The following is a 17,500-nucleotide window of genomic DNA, read 5'->3' as shown; positions in this document are numbered from 1 at the left end:
ATAGATTGTTGTCGAAGTCCAGTACTCGTCACTTTTGAGATTATCCGACTGACTTTCCATTATTGAGCTCCATAAGGGTATATTTTGTTTAAGGATCCACTAAAACGCCATTCGCGTTACATGACTTTCGACGCCATTGCAGGCCAAGTTAATGATTCTACTGTGTCCACCAGAGAAATCTACGCATTTCCATTACCCTCTCGATCCTAAGAAAATACGCGCAGAAGGCTCTATGCACAAAGACACCACTTACCAGGGGAGTGACAGGCAAGACTTTTACCGACACGGAAAAAAAAAAACTAAAAAAAAGAAAAAAAAGAAAACAAACAAACAAAACGCAGACCTCGACTGGTTTGCCATAGGCAACCCAGTAATAAGCAGACAGGCAATTCAGCGGTTTATCAAAGACGAGAAGTTTGTTTACGTACCTGATTCTTGACTGGCAGCCAGTTCTTCATGCAGGGGATAAGATGGCATATTTAACTGAACTAATCTTTTATCATTCGTATCCAACCTGTCAGTCAGTATGAGCGATCCACGGTATTTTTTTTCTTCCTTTCAATGTGTCATAAGTTTCGAGATACGGATGCACGCGTTTTACATCATATAATGTTTCATTGGTTGTGGAGTGCCAAAGGTGCCATGTGATGATTGTACAATATGAAGAAAAATTTTACAATAAATTGTCCACGAGAACGCTCTCATGCTTTGCAAACCAACCCATACATTTAGCAGGAATAGTAGAGAAAGAACCGCTGCTGGTTATCGTACAAGCATACCTTGTATTTATCACTGATCAGCAGATGAGCTTCAAACCGATGATGCGAAGGCACATAGCGTAAAATATTTCGCCGGTTATGGAGGTGGCTGAACTTTTGAACATTCTCACCAAATAAAAACCGGTAGAGAATTTTTCGCACACACTAAAAATTGTAAAGGAGCGTTAAACCCTATTTTCGTTTCCTCTACGTCATTTCCTTTTGAATATATTACTGAATACATGATCACGTTTTAAATTTTTACATCAAGCACTGAAAAAAATGATGTGCATGTAGCTTATCTTTGTTTCCAAAACTAGTTTTATAGTCAGAATATGATTATGACATTAATTTTTCTTATTACAAATAAGAAAATCTTCGTAAGTTTATTGTGCTTCATACTAGTCTTATTTTTTAATGGAAATGAATTGTAAATAGGTTTTAATAGTTCTTTTTTTTTTTTACTTCTAACTTGTAAATAGCAACTTGCTTGGGATATGTTCATAAAGGAATTATTATTTAAAAAAAATAAGTAAATAAAAAAATAAAAAAATAAAAATAATAATAATAATAATAATAATTAATAATAATAATAATAATAATAATAATAATTCATACACTTATGTAGCGCCTTAAAAAAAGCTCTAAGCTACTTTACGATCAATACAAAGTAGAAACTTAAAAATAAAATTCAAGGCACAGTAGGCAAACATGGCTTTAAACGTGAGAAATAAAATATTAAAAATGATCGTTGCTTAATTGGGAGCCAATGAAAGTCTTTCAACAAGGGTGTGATGTGGTCGAACTTACGGCCACATAACGGAAAATAAGAGTTAAAGTCACTCTGGTATTAGATTCAAAGTACCGGTAACTCTGGCACATTTATTCCATTCATTTTTGGAAATCAAAAGAACACCATGCACAATGATTATAACATCTTTAATTGAATCAAATTTAGTTTGCTTATACAAAAACAGGTTTTGATTTTTAAAAGTGACATTAATGTAAAAATAATACTTTTTAAACAATGATTCTTGTAAACTATTTTGATATTTTACAAAGACAAAAACATGTCATTCTTACATCTCACTACCTCCTGTCACAAGCATAATAAACTAGTGAGGTGGGTAATTTATCATAGAACCTTAGACAGAAAATGCTTTGTTGCAGATTTTATTTTTGGCCTTTAGAAGAGTCAATGTAATAGATCATTGACATTAACCAAAAATTATTACTACCCTTTCAATCTTTTGGGAAAAACAATAGTCAGTAGTGGAGCCATGAAAGGTAATCTTCCCAACGATGAAAGTCACAACCTTACGGGTCCAAATTTGAAGGGCATTGAGAATATACCAAATTCAATCTGATTAAATTAATAAATAATCTCACTCTTTAAAAGTATCTGGCTTTCCATTTAATGTTCAGAAGATTTTATCGGGAATGGGAACAACGTATTATATTCAATACGGGAAAAAACACTTCTAAATATTTTGCTTTAAAGGGGCACTGTTGCTGCATGTTGGAAATGCATCAGCTTTCGGACTCAAAAATTAAAATCATTACGCTAATGTTTTTAAGTTGGGAGCGCTGGATTGAAAATCTTGAAAAATTCAAAATGACAGTGGCAATGGTTCTTGTAAAAAATGAAGAATCTCTGGGAAAGATAAATATTCGATTCCCCTAAAAGAGAAAAAGAAAGAGCCATCAAATTTTATAGGACAACCCATGTCAGTGCCCCTTTAAAGAAACACAAGAATTAGGAGAGGGCAGAGATAAAATTGTTCACTGCCACTCTGGTACGCTGTGGCTTCACACCACAAAAATACTGTACATTGCCACACTTAGTGGGATACTTAATATTATAAACATAATGACAGGTCACAAGCAGCATAAGTTCATTAACCATGTTGCTTGTCCCCAGACAAATAACTTCATCCAATGCACAGTGGGTCCAGGCACCAAACGTCACAAGTGCCAACATTCCTTGGAGAGTTTGTCTTTCCTATCTCTGTGTCAATGGAATCTTCATCCTACTAAAAGAATGTCAACACCTGACTGTTTAGATAAACATTTAGGCTAATTCTCTTTTTAAGCAAAGCATTGTAGTAACCAAGATATGAAATTTATAACTTTTCATTGTGGTATTTCCCACTGTCACATAGTCTACCAGGCAGCTATTATAAGCAGTCATCAGACAACAGTCCACTCGTGGTGCTGTGTTTAAGCCAGTAATGATGGCAGTGAGGGAGACTACACTGTCAGTCACGAGTAGGTGGAATCAGGAGGACTTTTTTTTAAGGACCAAATTCCACTTTTAAACCATATATGGACTGATATGGCACAGAATTTTGAAGATACTCTTTTCAAGGATTGTCAAACAAGGAAGAAACCCACACAAGTAACAACAAGAAAACTCTTGTAACTTTTATGTAGCACGTTGGTGGGGTGCTAAAGTCCGTTCAAGAGGTTTGATTCCGGCTCTTCCACCACATTCAAGCTGCATGGAAATTATAGAAGGCCTAGGACCTCTTTAGGAAAAATTGAGTTTAAGGATTTGGCTGTTATTGCAAACTGATTATGAATTCTACCTCGTTATCAGTCCGAGTCACTACGTGTTACATGAGAAGCATGCGCATGCTTATCAGGTCAGTGCATGATTTGCTATTGGGTCAGTTGCACACGCGGTATACAGGTCCTGCTGGAATAATTTCCTCAATATTATCTTGGTCTTTCGTCGGGATAATCCTCTCACTTAGACTATTAATTGTAAATATCGTGGTCTTTTAAACACTCGATTTTACGATTCAGTCAGATGATATTGCGAACGCGCAACAATTCGTAATGGCCACCTCCGCTATGAATACCGGGCCTGAAGGTGGCCAAGTGGAAAAAGAATTAACCAGAGCGTACAGGGCAACAACTGAAAAGCTCGCTGCAAAAATTCGATCAGACCATGGCCTGTATGGGTGACCTTTTGTGGCGCATATGGGACATCCTAATTTCCCGCTCAAGTTAACCAGCAAATTATATTTCACGGTTATTCAAACAAAAACTTTCAGTTGTCACTTATCAACATTGCCCAAATCGATTTCTGATAAAACTGGGTCGAAAAAACGTTGATCTCTCTCCAAAATCCTTGTATTTTTTTTTGGACGTCGAATAAGTTTCCGCCATACATTTTCTCACAGCGACTTGCAATGTTTGCCATCTGGGCCCGGTTGTTCGAAAGCCGATTAAGTTAATCTAGGATTAGCGTAAACTTTGGTTTCATTTTTTCAACTTTATGGTGAAAGTTAATTTTGCTTATTTGTGATCTTCAAGATTGACTTCCTCTAATGTTAAGTTTTGCCGAATATCAGCGTTGAACAGCATTTGGGAATAGAGAAATATACTCCTTGGTTAATTTTTAATCTTGGGTTAGCATTAATCGGCTTTTAAACAACCGGGCCCTGGCGACCCCAGAGCCCTTTGCGTATAAAGCGTGGATCGGACTACCGGGCAACTCGTTCATTGCGGCCGTCTCTTAAAGAAGACAGCCAAATGCTTATGGCTTGTACAAGTTTCGATAACTTGTTTACAGGACAAGACGGTGTCATGTACCAAAACTCGTATCAGCTGCAGGGCGAAGGAAATCTGGTAACGGCTGGCATCTATTCGCTGCTAATACCCCCCAGGGAGGGAGAAATTCAACTGGTCAGTTGCAATTTATGAATGATTTAGTCAACTTACACATTTTCTAAGTGATATTATAATAGCGTGCATTTCTGATGTGAGCTTTTCAGTGAACACTGATGACGAGTTCGAACTTTGCGATACCCTCGGATAGTACAGAAAACAATCAGACAACCTCTTAGTTTTCTAGCGTTATGTTACCGCTGATAAATAGGCTTAGCAATTCGAGGAAAACATTAACAACTGCTCGGAAATTTGTTAATTTACTTTGAGCAAGAATACAATTGAGGATCATTAGTTCGCGAGACACTGTATGAGTGACTCATTTTCCTCAGAAGATCAAAATGATGGTTTGTTCTTCAAGTTGTTCTCTCATTTCATATCTCAGTGGATTAACCTTTTCGCGATATAATGCCGAGCACTATTGCTCTAACGAGTTTGTGATCCCTGAAGGAGATGTGCGACGATTAGCAGTTTAACTGCAAAGGACGACAGTTATCCTTTAAAATTTTTCAGTTTTAACAACTACATACATTTCCGACAAAAGCCATTGCTCCTCGATATCAATCAGCCGGTCACTCAATTGTGGCATTTTACTTGGGGAAGGTATGGGATTAAAACCAGAAAACTGTCAAGGTAACTCTTATTTCTCTAACAGATCCTTCGTGAGATGGATAGCTGTTTGAGTTCATCTTCTCTTGCAACGTCAAGGGTGGAAACCTCGTCGCATCCTTCCCAAAACAATCTTCTAGACATGACCATAGGAAAGAAAAACTGCCGCTTTCCAGAGACAGGAATAACGATGGGAACGTGTACTGTTGCACAGTCGGCGTCTTTTCCAGCTCTAAATCTAAGACACCAGTTGCCACAGGTAACTATGCTTGCAACAACGCCGTCTTCTGTCCACACGACATCGAACGATGATGCAGCATATGGATGTAATTTCAGTACACATGCACAAACAGTCCAACCTGTTTCCGATAACAAAGAACTGGAACTACATCATGCCTTTCTCTGTGATTTCCCTGGCTGTAAAAAGCGTTGTTACACCAAAAGCTCTCATCTCGGAACTGACAGGCGGATTTATACGGGTAAAAAACCTTTCCTGTGTCCTTGGGAAAACTGTGGGTGGTGTTTCCGACGTTCAGATGAACTCAAGCGCCACTATCGAAGACATACTGGAGAAAAGCCGTACGTATGTCCTCTTTGTGGAAGATCTTTTAGTCGTTCAGATCACCGATCTTCTCATATGAAAAAAATACACCCATTAATGTAGAGAACCCGTGTAGCGTTTGCAATTTCTCGTAACACTCTTAGTGGTCTGATACATTTGTCCGGCGGAGTCGACCGTCATTTTTGTGCAGCAATACCTAAATCAATCCATGCGCACGTTCCTATTTTTCGAATTAACATCAAGTACTTGGTAGACGTGATATAACAAATTTGTACTTTTATTTAGATTTCGGACCAACTTCTTTAATTTTAACAACCTGATAAGTGAGTTAAACTGTATATAGCATATGCATCTATATCAGTGGTATATATAATACACGAGCGTTCTTAGTTTTAAAGAAGAAAACATCATCATGTCGATTTTTGCGTCCACGTTGGTTGGCATGCAAGGATCTTTGTCAATGATGCTAATTTGGCGTAAGGAGCCGATTAAATAAAGTTATCATTCTTTTAATAATATTACCTGTTTACATTCTCTATTCTCTACAGTTATTTTACCTTTGTTTAATCGAGGAGATTTATTTTTTCAGTTAAAGCTGACCAAAAGAACAAATGACAGTACCAAATCTGATATCTAGCAGAGCTGCAAGAGTTCGGTGTATCTCATGTTTGTCACCGCTGCTTGTGTGTTGTTCCTTCAAAAGCTGAGATGACGAAAGTAAACAAAAAAGTACTATATTTATAGTGTCTATCTCAAACAGTGAAAGAACGCCCCTGTGCCTTTAGCATTCTACTTAAAAGCATTGTATAACCATCACGCATCATACAAATTAACTGCCAGAAATTTGCAAGTGCTATGTATTCCCATGCAATCCACCTGAGCATTAGCCTGAGCCTTAAAAGTGGAAACTCTTCGTTAGATGGATTACATAGAAATATGCAATACTTCAACTTGCACTCTGACAGTTAAGTCTATTGGAATGCAATCTTTTGAATGAACTTATCCCTCCTTCCCACAGTGTATAATACAAATTAGTCATGATGAACACTTTTTTGTTGGGAAGATTTTGCACTATTACATCGCCGGATCTGGGTCAGTAAAATAATAGCAAATACTACATAAAAGAATCAAAGCATGTTGACTGATCGCTCAAATAGCCTCCTCCGTGTCACCCTGTCATTGAAATACGAGAGCCAAAACAATACTCTACAACTTCAATTTTCAGTGAAAATATTTGTTCATTGATCCCATTACACACTTTTTATCACCGGAAACTTAATCCCTCTGTAAGCACTCGAGCCCTATTGTGATACGGCTTTCATCTCGTCAGAGCAGTCTACCTTTAACTCTAAAATTTGTCCGTAATAATGCTAGGCTAGACTCAATAATTTTATACGCTAACAGACGGTTTACTTTAAGAGTGATGCTCACAAACGCAAAACAGTGTATGTTTTATAACGAGATTAGCAACCAAACGGACAGAAATGAAAACGGATAAGTCAGAGTTGCCGCATTACGGCACCAATGATCCATTTGCCGGGAAAGGTCTTGCGAATGTCGTAACACTTCCCCTCAATCCGCAAACGTTAGGTGATTAAGTTTAGCTCACATTTCCGTGTGGAAAACCTTCAGTTATTTTGCCGCCAAGTAAGTTGGGTCAAGTTGCTATTAGCGTTATTTTAAGAAACGATCAAACAAAATGCCTAGATGCTTCACCTGACCAAGATGAATTAGCCCCCCTCACAAGGGTCTCAGTCATAGTTTAAAATAATAGCCGCCTTTTCAACTTAATATACGGTGCTCTTTTTGAGCTTCAACTTCCCAAGTTTTGTACAACAATCATTCTTTTAAGACCGAAATAATGCAATATAATACGAAACACCAGACAATGTTAATTATAGCCTTAAGTACGACTGAGACATAATTTAGCAGAAACTGCCAGTGTAATCTCCTTTTTAACAATAAGATCTATTTTACAAATTTTAACAAAAGACAAATTATCACAGAAAGAAAATAAGATTACCCCTGTCAATAATAATTCTCATCAACATTACGGTTTTCATGTCTAGTGTTCGGAAGTTTGTGAGAACAACTAAGAAGAAGAAAGAAACATATTGCTTTGTTTCTTCTGCTGCTCGATCCTTATAAAAAACCGTTCTGTCGGTTATATTTCACTTTTGCCACAGATCTCATAACCGGGAGAATCGCATTAAACTTGAATCGTGCTGAAAATAATTAAAGTTCCGTATGGGAAGGGTAAATTGAGGATATGTGTGGGCTTAAATTTCAAGTCCTGCCACAAGTTCTGCCAGTTAGGGACGTTAGGCAGCTTGATTACACACAAGGGACAAAATGAGCAAAAAAATGTTGATATTATATGCTTGATTAAATGCAAGTGGTTAGTTCTTTCCAGGAATACTCAGCGTTTCAAAAAGTTGAAGTCGTTGCAACCAATTGGTCCGTGCACAAGTTGCACCTGATCGAACCCTATTGTAACATAACGCTCTTACCAGTGGTTTTTTTTCCACTTATGATTCTTCAGAAAACGCCGCTATTTCAAAACATTGAAACGTGAACTTGCGTATTACAAGGAATGAGCCGAGTGCCAAGTCACGTACAAATGCAAAGAAGTTCCTTTTGTTATTTACAGTTTTCACATTGTTTAACACCGTTCGTGAATATGTTTCGCAATATACAAGTCTCGAAACAAAGGGAGCGACTAGCGAACATTCGATACCTCCGTGTTTGAGTCTGAAAAAAACTAATTTCTATTTCGGGAACCAATCGGAACATTACCCGAACTTTCTTGGCCTTCTAGAATCATCTACGTGCTTGAAAAACTGCCGAACAGAACATTAAATCAATCGCGATCTTTCTTGTTCATTTATTGTTTAGCTGTGGCCTTAGATTCAAATGTCTTTAAGTTTTTACTTAAAAAGATAATTGTGTCCGACATGACGTAACTAGATAAGGGTGAAAGGAAAGCCGCTCTTGTAACTTAGGCCCGTTTTAAACGTCGCATTTTACATGTGCTGACAGTCTAATGCAAATGAGCGAAAACAAAAGATTTTTCTCATTTGCATTAGATTCGGCACATGCGACGTTTAAAAGCCCGTTTTGAACGTCGTTGAGCATACTTGATAACTTGGCCTTTTCTTGTTGCAGCGTGACTCTTAATAGCCTCGGAGAGCATTTGAGGGGCTAACGAATGCGCGGCAAACTTTGCATAAGAACACTGGCGATCGGGTTAAGTGACTGCTAAATCCACAGCTAACTTCAGGAAGCGCAGAGATTCACGCAAACCCACGTAAAAGTCAAGTAATCCTAGCACGCAATCAGGAAGAATTACGTTTTATGTAATTTACTGTTGTATGCCTTATGGGTATCTTAGCTAAATCCGTTCAATGAATGTGGTGCCAGAAATCGGATTCCTCTTTATATGCAAAGGGTTCTGGGGTCGCCAGGGGCACACATTGCAAGTCGCTGTAAAAAAATGTATGGCAGAAAGTTATTTCGACCTCCAAAAAACTATTTTGGAGAGGGCTCAACGCTTTTCTCTATACAGTTTTATCAGAAATCGATTTAGGCAATGTTAATAAGTGGCAAGTGTAAGTTTTTGTTTTCATAACCGTGAAATATGAGATAATATTCATTCGGATTAACCTTGCTCGTGTAAGGATCTGCGTCATGATCTCGAAATATGACAAAAAAGCCGCTGTTTTTTACGCGTTGAAACTTTTAGCTAAAACTTATGTACAACGGCGCTGGGAAAAAAAGGTTCAGCAGTAGGCGTTGCACCGTGTAACATAAGAAGTCGAAACTCATTCGGGAATCGAAATGTTGTTTACATCGCCTTAGCCGGTATCTGATTGGCTTACGTAGCGTAGTGTATCAAGACCGAGCGAGACCAGTTTCACGAAGCGGTGTTACACGGTGAAACTCCCGCTTTTATCACCACTACGATTGCTGCGACCGCTGCAGAAGTAGAAAGCGGTTCTACATTTCGCGAAACTTAGCTAGCAACGGAAGTTCAAAAACGTTCCTCGACTCAGACCATGTTAAACGGTGCAAAAAATTGATTGAGAAAAAGCTAACGGTTTTTTCAGCCGCTACTATATTTCTACATACTCTATGAAAGTCCAATCACTTTAATGAAGTACGATGATTCTGCTCAAGCAAACTATTTCAATGTCCTTCTGCCTCGAGGTAGCTGTTTTAATGCTTCTCTTCCTCAGAATACAGCGCGCAGTCTCTGTTTCGATAGATTTAGATAACAGCGTGGGGGAACTGAATTCATATGCCCCAGCTGTTGCATGTAAACAAACTTTTTCTTCTGTCAAACTGCCATCTACAAGTATTTATGTCACTGCAGCTAAGAAAATTTGTCAAGCTACACTATGACTTCGACCAATACATCTTCATATACTAGTTCTCTGTAGATCTGATCTTTAATTTTTTTTTGGAGCAGGTCTTTTAGGTTTTAGTACTCACACAATTATACTCTCCTATGTACAAACGGTGTAGGACATTCAGAGGTTCTGTAACCTTGTACAAAATTATTTCAACATACCTTTGTACTTACTCATGGAAACCTTGAATTGGTCACGATTACTTGTTCTAGCCCACGACAAAAACGTTATTGTTGTTCCTGGGCAAGTAAAATCTTAATATTTCAACATGAGCACTGAGAATCTTTCGCTTCCCTAGGTACCTTCGATCGTTGTCACAACCCCACAAAGCGCAATACATTTGATCGCCGTATCAGGCATATTTCCAAAATTATTTAAATTGCTGAATTTAGAAATAGGCCAGCCTATACACACGTAAATACAACTTAAAAGGCTTTATTGTGTTATTTCCTCCAGATTTATACCTAAGTTTCTAATATTTTGACACCATTTCACAATAAACCTTACGCAAGAAAAGGGGTTAATCAGCAAATGTTCTCTTCTAATTCATGGTTATTCAAACAAAAACTTACACTTGCCTCCTATCAACATTGCCCAAATCGATTTGTAATAAAACTCCGTCGAAAAAAGCGTTGATCTCTCTCCAAAATCGTTTTTTTTTTGGACGTCGAATAAGTTTCCCCCATACATTTTCTCACAGCGACTTGCAATGTTTGCCCTCTGGCGACCTCAGAACCCTTTGCGTATAAAGCATGAATCCGGGCTACCGGGCAACTCGTTCATGGGGCCCTCTCTTAAAGAAGACAGCCAAATGCTTATGGCTTGTACAAGTTTCGATAACTTGTTTAGAGGACAAGACGGTGTCATGTACCAAAATTAATTCGTATCAGGGCGAAGGAAATCTGGCAACGGCCGGCATCTATTCGCTGCTAATACCCACCAGGGAGGAATAAATTCAACAGGTCAGTTGCAATGCATGAATGATTTAGTCTACTTACACATTTTCTAAGTGATATTAAAATAGCATGCATTTCTGATGTGAGCTTTTGAGTGAACGCTAATGACGAGTTCGAGCTTTGTAATACCCTCGGACGGTTCATAAAACAATCAGACAATACTTTAGTTTTCTAGCCTTATATTACCGCTGATAAATAGCAATTGGAGGAAAACATTGACAACTGCTCGGAAATCTATTAACTTACTTTGAGTAAGACATACAATTAAGGATGATGAGTTCTAGAGACATTGTATAAATTGCTGATTTTCCTCAGAGGATCAAAATGACGGTTTTGTTTTGCAAACTCCCTGAAAAAAGTAGTTCGCTCATTTCATATCTCAGTGAATTAACCTTTACGCGACATAAGGCCGAGCACTATTGCTCCAAAAATGCTAAACGTCTCTTACAAGTTTGTGAGCCCTGAAGGAGATGAATGGCCATTAGCAATTTAACTGTAAAGGATGACAGGGATCCTTTAAAGTTCTTCATGCAGTTTTAACGACTATATACATATCCGACAAGAGCCATTGCTCCCCGCGATATCAATCAGTCAAGGTATGGGATTAAAACCAGAAATAATCATGATGTTAGATAAAACTAAATGTAACCCTTATTTCTCTAAAAGATCCTTCGTGAGATGGATAGCTATCTGTGTTCATCTTCTCCTGCAACGTTACCGGTGGAAACCTCGTCTTATCTAGCTCTTCCCCAACCCAAGCTTCAAGAAATGACTATAGGAAAGAAAAACTGCCTCTTTCCAGAGACAGGAATGACAATGGGAACGTGCACTGTTGAAGAGTCGGCGTCTATTCCAGCTCTAAATCTAAAACACCAGTGGCCACAGGTAACTATGCTTGCAACAACGCCGTCTTCTGTCCACACAACATCGAACGATGATGCAGCATATGGATGTAATTTCAGTACACATGCACAAACAGTCCAACCTGTTTCCGATAACAAAGAACTGGAACTACATCATAACTTTCTCTGTGATTTCCCTGGCTGTAAAAAGCGTTGTTACACGAAAAGCTCTCATCTCGGAACTCACGAGCGGATTCATACTGGTGAAAAACCTTTCCTGTGTCCTTGGGAAAACTGTGGATGGTGTTTCCGACGTTTAGATGAACTCAAGCGCCACTATCGAAGGCATACTGGAGAAAAGCCGTACATATGTCCTCTTTGTGGAAGATCTTTTAGTCGTTCAGATCACCGATCTTCGCATATAAAAAAATATATCCATTAATGTAGAGAACCCGTGTGGCGTTTGCAATTTCTCGTAACGCTCTTAGTGGCCTGAAACATTTGCCCGCGGGGTCGACATTTTTGTGCAGCATGCAATACCCAAATCAATCCGCGCCTTTTTTGCTTTTTTTCCAAATAACATTAAGTAGACGTGATATAACAAAGTTGTACTTTTATTTAAATTTCAAGCCAACTTCTTTAATTATAAGAACGTGATAAGTGAGTTAAATTGTAGCGGCATAGGATATGCATATATACATAAATAATATACGATCGTTCTTTTAAAGAAGAGAGCATATTCCTGTGAATTTTTGCGTCCACGTTGGTTGCAAGGATCTTTGTGAATGATGTTAGTTTGGCCATTACCAGAAATTTAAGACAAAATGGCGGACGCCCAGACTCGACCCAGACCTTCCACTCTCTAAGAATGGCTGCCGATCGTTATAGAGAAATGTATGGAGAAAATTGAAGAAGTGGAAATTTCAGATCTAAAGTGGCATACACGACATTTGCCGACCTCTAAATGTAAAGTGTACGAACCATATTATTATTTACGGTAGTTTTGGTCTCTCGAAAGTTCGCCAACGTGCCGCAAACAACACATTTTACGAACGGCTGTTACAGTTCTTTGAGCTCTCTAATTCTTTCAAAAAAGCTCAGAGGTGCCTACCTTCCCTCCACATTTTAGAGCATTTCGTTGATGTGAATCCTTGGTGCCGACCTCTCTAATCGTCGATCGATGTTCAAACTTTAAAACGTGATAAAAATTAGCCTTTATCCATTCCCCAAATTGCCGCCCAAATTGCGATAAAAGAGGTAAAAATACATCCATTTCTGCGATAAAAGCGGTACAAAACGCACCACTGCGCTTATTATTCCTTGTGAAAAGTGGGGTTTCTGTCTCCAGTTTGTTTTGATCGCCATCTTTACAGGTGGGTACTTCATATATGATTATTATTATACAGAATATCGCTGGCTAAGTGTACTGTGGGCCCTGATTTTTGAAAATTATTTTTACTCTGCCAAGTCACACGCATAAAACGAAGTTGTTTCTTCTCTCTAAAATCGTCATTCGAACAGGAGCCCAGACTCTAGTTTCCCCTTTTTCATTCTCCCTTGTATTGACAACCTCAAAAAAGAAATTAAATTGATTCAGATCCTTTGATAGAGTGTTATTTCAGTCCTTGTTTTTTTCTATGTACTGCTTTCTTTATGCCGCCATCTTGATAATTTGAAACCGCGTGCCAAATACTTCGCGGGCGCAAAATGTCACCGATTTCTGGTAATGGCGTAAGGAGCCGGTTGAATAGTAGTTAAATAATACCTGTTTACATTCTCTATTCTCTACAGTTATTTTACCTTTGTGATAATATCCCTCTGCATCTGTTCAAGGAAACTTGACAGACGGAGAGATCGACTCGTCTGTCAGTTCCTAACATGCACAAAAGATCAGAAATGCATGAGGTCTTCCTTTTTCTCTGTTCCATTACTTTCTTTGAGAGTTCAACAGCTTATGACAAAGAGACTACTTCAGTCTTCATGATGTAACATCGTTTGAAAAGCAAAATAGATATCAAAACGTATTTTCTTTGTATCCGCCTTTATTTTATCACCTTGAAATGACCTTGAAATGTACGGGTTCAGAGAGACTGAGCTTGGCGAGAAGTGATTTTTCTTCGAATTCCTCTTTTGTTTTTGCTTTTTGTTTTTCCCATGTATCGTGGACATGTTTGGAAAAACTCTTGGAGCCGTTTAGAAAGCCATTTGTGCATGAATGAAAGACCCTGACAAACGATATAGTAACTGACAACGTTTGATGACACAAATCAACTTCTGGTTAAAGATTATATACAAACACGAACTCGTACAAGAAGGTTTAAATTATTTATAAATTACTGATAACAGCTCCTAGACTGGTGTTATTGGGCTTACTATTGACTCGAAAGGCTTCACCAAGACACAACTGCAAATTTCTGACGGGATTCAGTGTTTTTTATGCCGAATCAGCTATAGTTTTTTGAATCCCGGAGCACGTGCTCTAGCAGAATACACTGAATTCGTCTCAAGAGCAACGAGTACTTTGGGGAAAAAAAGACATCACTGGTGAGCTTTAGGGAAATTTGTGAGACTTGCAAACATGTTTCTGCAAAGCAGCATTATTTTCTGATTTTATACACTATTTTTGTTTCATGGTGTACCCTTGCTCCTATGCCATATATGCATAGTCCGAACGGTGTAGCGCGTTTGCGTTCGCGTCGAGACAGAGCTAAATTGCTCAAGACATGGCAAATGTTACATAAGAAAATGTACTAGAGCTGTTCACTTTCCTGAAAACACGTGGGATGTCAGTTACTGGTTGATGTTGAAGGAAGGAACTACGTGTTTGACAGTATTAGCCACAGTGAAAAGGCGTGCATTTTCTAGCGGTTAATGCACGAGGTTTGGCATAAATCGATCTTTATGAAATGTCCCAGATATATTGATACTGATTCTGAAAGCTGTTGTGCAGTTACACCTTGATTCTTAATTTCATTTAATATTATACATTTGGCCCAGTTGTTGTAACAAGCAGACAAGGAATTCAGCGGTTTATCAAAAACGAGAAGTTTGTTTACATACCCGATTCTTGACTGGCAGCCAGTTCTTCATGCGGGGGATAAGATGGCAGCGACGACTGTTTGTTCATATTTAAACTAATCTTTTATCATTCGTATCCAACCTGTCAGTCAGTATGAGCGATCCACGGTAAAAGTGTTTTTTTTTCCCCTTTTAATGTGTCATAAGTTTAAAGATATGACTGCACGCGAATTTAAGTCCATTAATGTTTCACATTGGTTGTGGAGTTCTGATAAATGCGCGTGAGCTCCGTGGCTAACCAAAGGTGCCATGTGATGATTGTACAATATGAAGAAAAATGATACAATAAATTGCCTACGAGAACGCTCACATGCTTTGGAAACCAACCCATACATTTAGCCGGAATAGTAGAGAAAGAACTGCTGCTGGTTATCGCACAAGCATACCTTGTATTCATCACTGATCAACAGATGAGCTTCAGACCGATGATGCGAAGGCACGTAGCGTAAAATATTTCGCCTGTTGTGGAGGTGGCTGAACTTTTGAACATTCTCACCAAATTGTAACCGGTAGAGAATTTGTTGCACACACTAAAAATTGTAAAGGAGCTTTAACGCCTATTTTCGTTTCCTCTACGTCATTTCCTTTATTACTGAATACATAAACAGCCATCAACGATCACGTTTTAAATTTTTACATAAAGCACTAAAAAAAAAAAAAAGATCTGCATGTAGTTTTGAAGGTAACGATATATCATATAAGTGACTAGCTGACGTGTAAGCCAATCGTGATGATATTAATCTACCGCAAAGCAAAGTCGTACAGCATTTTAGACTGGAAAAACGGAGTTAGAATTTTCGGTTCAAAAAATCTCTGTTTTGGGATTTAGGAGTTGTATTGGATTGAAAAAGGAGTTCCTTCAACTGTACTCCATCAAAGATAAACGTTATTTTAACTCCATAATAATAATAATAATAATAATAATAATAATAATAATAATAATAATAATAATAATAATAATAATAACATACACTTATACACCGAATTCATAAATGGCGGCCAACCTGGGTCGAGTTACCGGCCAAACATGACATCGAGGCGTTTTAGGATAAACACACGAAGTATTTTTGGGGTCTTCTGCATTATGCATAAAGACTCCTAAGTCAGAGGCAGATCTTGTCAGTTTGTCACTTTGAGGACGAGAACACACGTGACAGTCTGGCTTGTAGACTGGGTACTAGTAATTGCGAGGTCATTGTTTTCAAGTGTCGGCTATTGCTTCTAGCGTTCGTTGTTTGCAAATAAATCTGCGGTCATTTTCCCTGTTTTGGGAAAATTTTGAAGAGTTTTCCGTCGCAAATTAGTTGTAAGGTAAGTTATTTGTGTTTCAAAATTGATCTGTCGTGCTGTTTCAGATTGGTTTTCTTTCTTTCATTTCGAAAATTAACTATCCTAGCCTGCCTTGTTTGTTCTTTGTTATTTCATCCAGGTGACGTTGCTGAGTGGAATCGATACGGGAGTTGTTTACTCTCGCAAGCCAACATATTTAGACTCGGCTTGTGTTTAGTGCGGATTGCACTGAAGCTAAGACGCTTTCGCAAGCCCACATTCATTGGCTCGAAATCCGTTGCGCACCACATACCTCACAAGTATCTCACAAGCTATCACAAACCAGTATTTATCGGCTTGAAATGTCGGTGTGGGTTACATCCCAAACTGAAAGAGTTATTGTACTCTATAAAATAGTGGCATTGAATAAGAGTTTTGCACTCTCAAAGAATAGTATTTCGTACTCTTACTGTTGTCTGCTACTAGCCGCCAGCATGGGAACAACAATCGAACAATACCGGTCAAGGATCGGCTGTCACAACAATTTTGTGAAAGTCAAGGATGCATTTTCAGGTGTGCGAGGGCGATTTTGGAATACGATGCTTATGATGTTTTACTTAAATGTGTTTTACTTGCCAACATTAAAAGAAGTTGTGGGACATTACGAGGTGTGGAATGGGGGGGTGGTTAGGTTTGTAGAAATGATGTGCGACAATGTTTATATCCGATTGCTTATAAGGCAAGCAAATGATGTGGAAGAAAATCCCGGTCCTACAATATTTGATATCATTGATCCAACAACCACTGTGTCCGCTGACTCTAGTCAAGGAAGTGAAACAATCTTTGGTGTGAATGCTGGTAAAGTAATGTGTAGCAGTGTCACTTACTGCAGGCTGGTATTATACGATCAAATACAAGATATTAGTTTTTGGACTAATTCTACTTTGAACAATATTTTGGTTATTGGAAATAATCTATACAGTTCTATAAGATGTTCTGTGCGAACAAATGACTATTTGCTGTTGACTGTTGTTCCAGACATGGTTTCAATATTTGATAAAGTGTATTTATTGCAATATAGTGTATTAATGCCATTAGTTAACAAACAACAATTGTAATTCCGTTGAGAGTTTGAAAATACTCCAAGAAGTGAATTTCTAAGAGACATATGGACCAATGTTTGATGTCATGAACAAACTTCCAGTAAAAGACTCACTATACACACTTTTAATAAGTCTAATATATGCCGTTTTCCGCTAATGACGTCGAACTCTTGCTTTCAAATTTTATTTAGAAATGTACAAAGGCGTAAATCTTTTTTGATTTATTTTCTTTTTTGAAG

General features: G+C 38.2%; 2 protein-coding genes across 3 annotated transcripts in view; both read left to right on the top strand.

Annotated features, from left to right (window-relative positions):
• The first annotated feature begins 4,421 nt into the window (after positions 1-4,421).
• LOC138059894 (Krueppel-like factor 5) overlaps positions 4,422-17,500 on the top strand; it is a 40,532-nt gene continuing 27,453 nt past the window's right edge. Inside the window, exon 1 of one of the 2 annotated variants that reach the window (XM_068905542.1) lies at positions 4,422-4,451. The gene's annotated coding sequence lies outside the window, so the exon portion shown is untranslated. Of the gene's footprint in view, positions 4,452-10,888; positions 10,976-17,500 lie in introns of those variants that run through there. The other variant, XM_068905544.1, reaches the window with a different exon arrangement.
• Positions 11,648-12,340, top strand: LOC138059893 (Krueppel-like factor 5). Its single transcript, XM_068905541.1, has one exon. It carries the CDS (start codon positions 11,648-11,650, stop codon positions 12,251-12,253), a length of 606 nt encoding a protein of 201 aa, XP_068761642.1. The 3' UTR covers positions 12,254-12,340.

Source organism: Montipora capricornis, chromosome 8 (assembly GCF_036669925.1).
Source record: "Montipora capricornis isolate CH-2021 chromosome 8, ASM3666992v2, whole genome shotgun sequence".
Taxonomy (NCBI): Eukaryota; Metazoa; Cnidaria; class Anthozoa; order Scleractinia; family Acroporidae; genus Montipora; species Montipora capricornis.
Note: the sequence above shows the minus strand (reverse complement) of the source record. Positions and strands in the feature narration are given on the sequence as shown.

Excerpts from the sequence above, each read along its gene's own strand:
- LOC138059893 (XM_068905541.1), top strand. The coding sequence starts at position 11,648 with ATGGATAGCTATCTGTGTTCATCTTCTCCTGCAACGTTACCGGTGGAA.